This window comes from Capsicum annuum, chromosome 2 (genome assembly GCF_002878395.1).
Source record: "Capsicum annuum cultivar UCD-10X-F1 chromosome 2, UCD10Xv1.1, whole genome shotgun sequence".
In the NCBI taxonomy this organism is placed as follows: domain Eukaryota; kingdom Viridiplantae; phylum Streptophyta; class Magnoliopsida; order Solanales; family Solanaceae; genus Capsicum; species Capsicum annuum.
In genome coordinates, this window is record NC_061112.1 from 99231710 (window position 1) to 99242178 (window position 10469).

Genomic DNA, 10469 nt, shown 5'->3' on the forward strand with positions numbered 1-10469 from the left:
GATAGAAAACAAATGGGGTAACAATGGATAAGCTTATGATGTTTGTGGACTGATTTACAGCTGATCGACGAAAAAAACGCCAGAAAAATGGCTAGAATCGAAGCTTTTTGGAGGGAAAAATAGCCACTTTCTATTTTTAGCTTTTGAAATATTTTTTTTTTTTATATTTTTGGAAAACCTAGTTATTTTTGTATATATAATGGTGGATGATGGAGTGGGTTGAAGTGTATTATTAGAAACTTGTGGATGAATTTATTAAGTTGGAAGTATTGAGTTAAAGTGAATTATTATAAAAGTTGGGGCTGAAATTGTTAAGTTGGAAAAGTTGGTGGTGAGGTGGAATTATGTGGGTATTTGACCAATGTTTTAAAACTTTTGGGTATTTGGCAAAATAGTTTGAAAAAAGAGTTGTTTTGATATACTTGCCCTAGATACAATGCCGCTATAGGTTTTAGGGGCACTTTTAAAGAGTGCTAAAATATAATTGTCATTAATAATTGCCTCTAAAAAATATATTTAGTAACAATTAAGTTATCGCCATTAATTAATTGCCACTAAAGATTGTTTTTAGTGTAGTGATAGCTTGGCTGTACAGTGCGTTGCGCCAGGGCAATGCAATAGCACTACTACGAACACACCAAAGCCCAGGTAGCAAGCTACCTTAATGGACTCTCCACTTATAAAATTGAGTTAATTAATATCATGTAGACCAATAACAATTAACACACATATCAGATATTAAAAGGATAAAGAACAGAGATACTACACTTGATCTTAGTTAAAAGGCCGAGAAAGGTATGGAAGCAACAACTCCGTGAGCCTTTTGGACAAGTTCTAATTTCAGAGTTAATGGGAAAAGGAAGGCTGCAAAGCGTTATATTTTTATATTTTCAATGTTTATAACATAACTAGGTGCCAACAATTGCCAACTCCATGTGATTGCATATGTTGGCTAATTATCTGAAGTCTTATTTTCCCAAATCCCCAACGTGACCAAATATGAAGAAAAACCTAACTCTCATTGAAGTCTAAAAGCAACATAAATTAAAAATCTTTACTTTCTTTTAACTTCATGAAAGTACAAAGGCGACATTGACATTCAAATGCACTCAGCCTATAAATATCCCTCTAAACTACTTCAATTTCTCATCACCTCAATTTGATCAATCTTTTGAATCTCTCAAAAAGATTAAATTTGTAGCAATTTCTCCTAAGCAGAATGAGTCCCTTAGTAATTGTTCCACTTCTCTTCAGCCTCTTCCTCAACTTATCATTAGCAGAAAATACCATCAATGTCCAAAATTATGGAGCAAAATCCAATGGAAAAACTGATTCATCAAAAGCCTTTGTGAATGCATGGGCAGTAGCCTGTTCTTCAACAAGCCCGACCACTATTTATGTGCCACGTGGAAATTACTTGATTCGCACTGCATACTTCAATGGCCAAACATGCAAGAGCAAGGCTATTAATATACGCATTGATGGGACTCTCTTAGCTCCCTCTGATTATAATGTTATTGGCAATGCCGAAAATTGGATAAAATTTGAAAAAGTCACTGGAGTTTCTATCTACGGTGGAACCTTTGATGGCCAAGGTTCTGGCCTTTGGGCTTGCAAGAACTCTCACAAGAATTGCCCTAAGGGGACTACGGTTCGTTTAGTTTGTCATAAAAAGTGTTTTTTCAGTCTTTTTCATGATATAAATAATAGTAGTAACTATTTTCTGAAGAAAAAAAAATATAAATAGTAACATATGTGAGAGTGTTTTTATGAAACTTAAAGACTAATCGTACAAGTTAATTAACGATAATATTTAGTACATAGGAGTAACCGTTAATTGGATTATCAATTAATGAAAAGCAAGCTAAGATAGTTATAAGTAAATGACTTTTACAATGAATTTTCTTATATGATTTCGTACAATTCTCACTCGTAAGTTAGCTAGCTTTTTTGAATTAAGTAATTCGGACTAAAGTCAATTTCTTATCATGATATCAAAATCTAAGTTCATTTCTAATTTCTTTTTGAATTACCGATATTGAACTCTTAAGTTATATGATCCACACACCAATTATCCAATTTTGAGCATGAGGGGGTGGGGTGTTAGATTCCACGTCGGTTGGGCATTTTAAAATGGGTCTTTTTATAGTCCTTTTGAAACCTCACCTCATGAGTCATGAGTATTAACTTTCGAAGTTCAATTGGACGCACAATCTATTTGTATCAGCACCAAAATCATACTCCTAGTGCCAAAGAGACAATTGAATATTATTTCAAACTTGTAATTTACTTTTTATGTTATGTCAAATTAGCATAATCTCATTTCAATTTTACATTAAATTATTTCGGTGCAGGCTTTGACTTTTTACGATTCAAACAACATTATACTGAGTGGAGTAACTACACAAAATAGCCAAATGTTTCATATTTTGATAGATACATGTCATAATGTGAAGCTACAAGGAGTGAAGATATCGGCTCCTGGAAATAGCCCGAACACTGATGGAATTCATGTAAAGTTATCGACAGGAGTAAGCATTATGAACTCACATATTGGTACTGGAGATGACTGTATCTCTATTGGCCCTGGAAATTCTAACTTATGGATTGAAGGCATTGCATGTGGCCCTGGACATGGAATTAGGTTTGGAACTTAACATAAATTTAAATTTATTTTTTTAAAAGAGGATTTCTTCTTGTATGTTGATTTTCCTTTTCATTCATTTACCTTTTCAACTAAATATATATCTAAAACTTGATGTTATTGCAGCATTGGAAGCTTAGGCTGGAAAATAGAAGAATCAGGAGTTCAAAATGTGACAGTTAAGACCGTGACTTTCACTGAAACAACAAATGGTGTGAGAGTGAAGACTTGGGCAAGGCCTAGCAATGGCTTCGTCAGACATGTTCTCTTTCAGCACATTGTTATGATTAATGTTCAAAATCCAATCATCATAGACCAAAATTACTGCCCTAATCATGAACCTTGTCCTCGTCAGGTATTAATTGAACAAGTTAATTATTTATCACAATAATGATAAAATTAATGATGACATCGTATCATGTTCTCTTATACCTTAATCTAATCGTATCATGATAAAATTACGTTATTCTCTTTTTAGGGCTCAGGCATACAGATAAGTGATATAACATATCAAGACATACATGGAACATCGGCTACGAAAACTGCAGTGAAACTTGATTGTAGTAAAACCAATCCATGCAGCAGCATAAAACTTGAAGACTTGAATCTTAGTTACAAAGGTCAATCGACTGAAGCTTCATGCATTAATGCTAGAGGAAGAGTTTCTGGTTTAGACAAACCTACCAATTGCTTATAAAAGTATTAGATAATAATTTATTTGTATAATATCATACAGTACTACATTCACAAAAATTAAACTAAAGTTATGTGTATATTACCAAAAGTATTCGATTGTAATGTTGAAAATTCAGTATGTACCTCATGTATCAATTTATGTTGAATGAAATGTACCAGTACCGTATTCTAATATTTATGAAAAGAACCACTAATTTGGCAGCTCATAGCCCCCCCCCCCCCCCCCCAACAAAAAAAAACACTACTATTAACTCAACTTATAAATTCTGTCAATTTGACTGACCTTAAACTTAAATTTTTTTAATCAATCGGCGATTGTCTAGAGAGGAACTCCTCCGATCGAGTTTGACCTTAGTTGGGCCAATTAAGGTGACAAAAAAGTTTCAAAATTAAAAAAGAGTGACATAAGTGTTAAATATTAAGTAGAGGTGACAATTTTAAGATTATTGTTAATGACAAAAATTTTAAAATCCTCAAGTTTTATTATTTACACAGATCCCTATACTATCACCGTCACTCCTCCTCCACACCCTTTTTGTTGTCGCCACCTCCTCTTCCTTCACTATCACCATTACTGCCATTGTCACCTCTTTCAGATGCAATATTATTTCCTCCCTCTACATAACTATCACCTATTTTTCTTGTTTCTCCTCCACTACCATCGCTATCAACACCACAACAAATGTCATCTTCTCATTCGGCGTCACCACCAGCACCACCACCTCCCTATTTACCATAAATATCACTTTTTGTGGACTCCTCCAACCACATCTTTTTTCATAAATTAAGTAAGTATCGAAGTTGTTGCAGCAACTATCGAAGTTGCTGCAACAACAGTCGAAGTTTTTGCAGCAACTTCGATAGTTGCTACAGCAACTTCGATAATTGTTGTAACACAACAACTAATAGTAGTTGTTGCAGCAATTACCGTAACTGTTGTAGCAACTATGATAGTTGCTGAAGCAACTCTCGTAGTTGCTGAAGCAACTCTCGTAGTTGCTGAATTTGTTGAATTATTTCTTCTTTCATTTTTAAAAGAAATAAAAAAATTTCTTTTCAAACTTCTCAATTTATTTTTTTTGAAAAAATAGTCCATAAGGATTAAAAACGGAAGAAGAACGACATAAAAAAAGAAAGAAAAAGAAGAAACGAATATATCACTTCTAATTAGTTGTTGTGAGTCATTTAAGACATGTCTGCTTCGCGGCTTCAATCGTGATTTTACTATGTCATCCTTAATTAATTATTATGGTCATCTAAGTATTATACCACTTAAATTGGAATAGAGGAAAAAATATTATAAATTACAATAATTAACAACTTAAAATATCTAAAAAAAATAATTTGTTATATATTTCAAAAAAATGCGCAAAAGATATTATAAATCACAATAATTAACAACTTAAAAAATTTGAAAGATATAAAATATTTGGTTCACTCTCTAAATTATATCAATGCCACTTAAATTGGAATAAAAGAAAAGTATTATAAATCACAATAATTAAAAATTTAAATTATTTCAAAAATATAATTGACTATCAAGGAGAGTAATGTACTCCCTCCGTTTAAAAAAGAATGACCCCTTTCCTTTTTTGGCAATACTTTAATTTCAACTTTCCACATGACATGTTTAGAACCACCAGATTAAAGGGTATTTCGGTACATTTGACATAGCTTTAATTTAAGTCAACAAGATTAAAAAATCTTCTTTATTTTCTTAAACTTTATGCTAAGTCAAAGTAGGTCATTCTTTTTTAAACGAAAGGAGTATATTTTTTGAAAACTACATAAAAATATTATAAATTATAATAGTTAACAACTTAAAATATCTAAAATCATATTAAAAATATGATTGATTATCTAAATTATATTTTTATCGCATAAATTGAGACAAAAAATAACATATACTGAACCCGTATTATCTGAAAAACAGTAATATAGGCTCATCGATTTTTGCTATTCACACTCTTTACTAATTTATACATTTGTAGAGTTTAATTTTGATCGCGAATTAAATTTTTAAAATAAAATTATAATAATATCTGACAACTTAAAATATTTTAAGAGTATATACAACAATTACTTTGAAAAATAAATTTATTTAAATTTCATAATTCAAAAGTTGTCACAATGGTTATCGTTATAATATTAGATTAGAACAGACGTTGAGTCTGTGCTTTGCACAGGCTTTGGGTGACTAGTATAAATATAAGGAAACATGAGAAAGGGGTTAGTGCATATTTCTTGCATGAATGTACCATAATAAGTTCAATTTTCCTTGGGTTCTGAGTTTTCAACAAGTTGTAAATACTTCAACATATGCCTAATTCCATGCATGTGATGCATGCTATTAACCTGGTGTGATCACAATTGCTTAAACTCAACTGTAGCTTCCAAATACCTAGTAGTCTATAACTCCCTAATATAGACTCTCCCAAAATAATCCATATGAACCACAAATAAAATAAGTTCCTTATCCATAAACAATACAGTCAACATAGGATAAATCTGTATTTGAACTTGAAATAGCATCTACCTAATCTATTTTTGATTCCTTTCCTACAGAGTAAATAGTAGTATCAAATATTGGAAGCAACTTAACAACTCAAACATTTTCTTCATTTCTTAGCATACACTACGAAATAGCTCTTTTAGCTGTTATAAACATGCATTTTAACAAATCAAAGAGTGATAAAGTTTTTACCGGCATTGGTTAATTGTCATTAGATACAAGGGAATAATTGGCAAAGAAGGAACCCTCCAAAACTAATTATCCAAATACCCACTTAATTTCTTTTTGATTTATTTTTTAGGTTTAGGGTGTAAAAAGTGAGAAAAAGTGAAAAAAGTGGGACTCACACATGGACCAAGGGACCAATTCATCAATTTTATAACTTCAACAAATTTAATATAATACACCTAACACCCTCCACTTATTCCAATATTAAAAAAAAAACCTCTCTCTCTCCTCTTCAATTCTCAACTCCCGCTTTTGAAGCTACTTCTCCCAAAAAACGCCATTGTCGTTTCAGCTTCTTCTCCAGCTGCTAAGGGGTGGTTGTTGCTTCGCAAGGTTAGTTAAAATGAAGTTTCGATCATTTCTAGATCCATTTAAACGGTTTTTTTGCTAATCGATTCGTAGTGAAGTAGGATTTTTTTTTCGAATTTGGTGTTTTGGTTTAGTCGTATTTTTTTTTAGCAACGAAGTGTTGAATGATGGGATAATTGTTGTTTGAAGAGTTGTTTTGGCACTTTGATTTGAATAGCGACCTGTTTCTATCCGTAGATCCGCGGTCTATCGTAGACCGTGGTCTATGAAATGAGAATGCCCTAGATTGAAATCAATTTTGAGACGCATGAAATTCTTTTAAAACATGATTGCTGAAATAGTGAAAATTGAAATATAATAGCTAATTAGTTTGATTAGGTGCACTAGTTTGATTTTTAGCAATTGTTGTGTTTTGATTTCGCATACTGGATTTTGGTCCAGTTATTGTATGTTTGTGTAGTGAACTGTTTAATGGTGGGTGTTTGTTAATTTTTTTAGGGGATTTTCATTTGAGCATTGAGTTATTTCTGTTGATAGACTTGTGGTCTATGAACTGAAAATGAGAGATTTGTTCTTCAGGTGTAGATTATGTTGAAAATGGGTAAAAAAATCATCATTCCTAAACGCAAAACTGGTACCGCTGGTAGCAGTAGAAAAAAAAGAGCTGAGGCAGTTGAAAATGTCTCAAAAAGAAAGAAAATTAAAGAGTCGGTGTCCGAATCAGATTCGGAGTTAAAGGAGATAAGTGAGTACGTCGATTCTAATGAAGATGTTGCCAAGCGGAGTGTCAGTGGTGATAGTGAAGAGAGCGAGGGAAGTGGGAGTAATTGTGATTATAGGGATAAAGATTCCTTGTCCGTGCCATATCTTTCAAGGTGCATTTTCGTGGAGCAGTATGAGCTTCAAACTATAATTGACGAGGTCAGATCTTTTCCGGTAAAGATATCGGTCAGATAAAAAATGGCTGCTTATTAAGAATTTAAGCAAGTTCTTGTCGACCAAGAATTGAAGAAAAGATTCAAGCGATCCTATTTTAGACACCTGCGAAACCTGCCAGAACATCTTAAGTTCAATAGGCAGTTGGTTTATTATTTTCTGTTGCGACATATCAGGAACGATAAGATGCGTCATGAGATGTGGTTCTGCGTTAACAGCAAGCCTTCCTGTTTTGGCCTGAAAGAGTTTTGTTTAATCACGGGGCTGAACTGCTCATCATACCCTAGTGAATCAAAAATGAAGAAGGTATTAGCAAATGGGGATAATTTTTGTTTTAAGGTGACGAAAAACAAAAACATCACGACGGCCAACTTGTTACACCTGATCAGAGGGAATAAGCTGAACGAGGACTAGAAGTTCAAGTGCAGTCTACTTTGGTTCTTGCACATCATGCTTCTTGCGAAAGATTCGACGAAGGTTTTCGACACAAAACTGATTCGAATGGTCGATTCCTTGAGTTTTTTTAGAAGTATTCGTAGGGGAAAAAGACATTTCAACTGACTATGGACTATCTAAAGAAGAAAAGTGACCTGAAGAAGCAGAAGGAGGTATATGATGAGAAGCAGAAGGCGTCCTATGCTCTATTCGGATTTTCCTGGCATTCATGGTATCTGCCATAAACCCTTTAGTGAGTTTATCGTAGATTCTCATTTTATTTATACTCTGTCATAGACTCTGAGTTAGTTTTTTCACTGTTGTACTGCTTACAGATTTGGATCTATGAGGCATTTTCTTATCTTTGAGAATTTACTGGAAAATCAATGGATGAGCCCCTTTCCATTCCTCGCATACTCAGATGGCACACTATAAAAAGTGACAAGATAATCGAAGACGACCCATTCAAGTATAAAGGGAAAGTTACCAAGGTATGAACTTATTTTCTATTATGCAATAATACTACCGTTGCATCGAATGTTATGTAATTGTTAATTGATATTTTATAGAACGTGCATCCGTACATCATCCCTACTATTCGTGAGACAAAAATAGATTACATGATTACATTTGAGCCATATACGGATGAGGTGAAGAATAACGTCCTCGATGGCTTGAAGAAAGAGTTAGAAGGGGTGACTGTCCTTACTTCAAATGAGGACAGTGATGATGACGGGGATTTGGGTGGTAACCCCATTGGAGTATGCATTGATGATGATGATTCTCCGAGCACCTCCAAAGATGTAGCGGGAACCTCATCCCCGGGGATCTTCATAAGTGTGTCGCTATGCTCGAGGAAGCGATGTTTGATATTGCTGCCTATATCAGAGAGAAAAGAATGAAGAACATGAAAATGGATAAGCGACAACACGAGCAAGGTAAATTTATTCAATAATTGATATTGTTAATGAATTTTCAGCTTTAAATATCAGTATCACTTTGCAATATGATAATACAGTGCAAGTGGACCTTCGTGAATTGGAGAGGAATAAAGAAAGAGAATATATTAGCCCAACTTATAAATTCTGTCAATTTGACCTTATACTTCAATTTTTTTTTTATCAATTGGCTATAGAGAAGAACTCTTCCGAGCTCGACGTTAGTTGTGGCAGTTAATAAGGAAGCAAAATTACTTATGATTTATGAACATGACCTTTCTATTTATTTGTCCTCTCAGATTAACCACATTTTAATTCATTTGTTCTAAATTTTTGTTGGGTACGATGTAGTTTTGATGATTGAAAAACTGACAAAGTGATATAAAACCCGTCAGTCAAGCTGGTTCACAGACACACTATCTCATGTAGCTGAAACTTGTAGCAAAATCATCGATGATTAAAGACAAGCGTGAAAAAATCAAGGAAGGACCAGTGGGCTGGTTAATTCAGATAAACTCAAGGAAATAAACATGTGCTGATTTATTGAATAAGGAGTCTCACTTGAAGTAGAACTCTATGCAATGAGAGTTCTGATTAAAGGAGGAGTTTGAAATAAAGAATGACTCTTTGAAGAGCTATGCTTAAATAAAAGATGTATCATTCAGAGTAACGCGCGCACTTACACAGAGAGTAAAAGGCTAAACACGATCAAATTAAGAAATTTCATAATTGAGAGAATTCTGACTAAAGATTCAAGTGTTGTCAGTACAAAAGAACGAATTGACGAACCTATTTCACAGGATTAAACTTTACAGTTCATGAGTCAGTTTAAATGTATTTTTCTTATTGAGTTGTAATTTATTACTTTCCTAGATTGATTGTTTAGAAACAATAATGTGCTGAGTTAACTTCAAGTTTGGGATAACTCGAAGTGGGTTCAACAGTCAAGGGTGATTGTTGAGTTATAGGAATTAGAGTTTATAATTTTTAGTTATTGAGGTATAGGAATTAGAGTTTATAATTCCTAGTTGTTGGTTACAAAAGTTTTATAATCAGTCGTTAGTTACTTAGTGAAGTTGGGTTTAAATCCTGTAGAGGTACAGGTCATGTTTTTTTACACCTCTTGAGCCGGGTGTTTTCCACGTAAATATATCACTATGCAATGCACCTACTGTTTCAGCTAGATAGGAACACGTTAATTAACATGTTCCATTAATAGACAACTGTTAGGCTAAAGTAAGTAATCAGTAGGGCACGTACTCTACTGTGGGCTGCTGCTACCGAATCTTCTTTATTTATGCTATATTTGTGTGTCACATTACCTATAATAGATTTTGCATGCTTGGTTAATTTTAGATGTTGATACACTAATAAAATATAAATCTTTTGGGGGAAGGAGGATATATTGCAAGGCTGGAGTCACACATTAGTTTAGGGACAGATGGGTGTTTATATGGACTTGGGCAATCCTACACTCTTAAGCTAGATTTTGGGATTGAGTAGGCTCAGATATTGTATCTTTACAGTTAACAGTAGTACATTTTCTATAGAAAGCATTTTCTCCATACCAAATGCAGTACATTTCTTGTTGGGGCATTGGACTTTTTCCTTTCTATTTGTTTCTTTTGTTTGTTGTTTTGACCATTGTGAATTGTCTCTGTTTGTATGGTTACAGTTGTCATTGGATTTAGTTCAAGAATGGCTGGAGAAAATGTGTCCAGATGATGATGACTCAGGATTCGAGTATAAGCAGAATTACTACATATCAGCC

The 10469-nt window shown here is 33.5% G+C and overlaps 1 protein-coding gene and 1 pseudogene across 1 annotated transcript; one reads left to right on the forward strand and one right to left on the reverse strand.

Moving 5' to 3' along the window:
- Positions 1-593: 593 nt before the first annotated feature.
- Positions 594-799, reverse strand: LOC124896505 (annotated as a pseudogene).
- A 372-nt stretch (positions 800-1171) lies between these two features.
- Positions 1172-3541, forward strand: LOC107861041 (polygalacturonase). Its single transcript, XM_016706440.2, has 4 exons — positions 1172-1651; positions 2355-2644; positions 2771-2999; positions 3123-3541. Exons 1-4 carry the CDS (start codon positions 1220-1222, stop codon positions 3339-3341), a joined length of 1170 nt encoding a protein of 389 aa, XP_016561926.2. The 5' UTR covers positions 1172-1219; the 3' UTR covers positions 3342-3541.
- The last annotated feature ends 6928 nt before the right edge of the window (positions 3542-10469 follow it).

What these genes read in the sequence shown, in the direction of transcription:
- LOC107861041 (XM_016706440.2), top strand. Translation starts at nt 1,220, where the DNA reads ATGAGTCCCTTAGTAATTGTTCCACTTCTCTTCAGCCTCTTCCTCAAC. An exon ending in ATTGCCCTAAGGGGACTACG is followed by an intron (nt 1,652 to 2,354) that starts GTTCGTTTAGTT and finishes ATTTCGGTGCAG; the next exon opens with GCTTTGACTTTTTACGATTC. An exon ending in GGCCCTGGACATGGAATTAG is followed by an intron (nt 2,645 to 2,770) that starts GTTTGGAACTTA and finishes ATGTTATTGCAG; the next exon opens with CATTGGAAGCTTAGGCTGGA.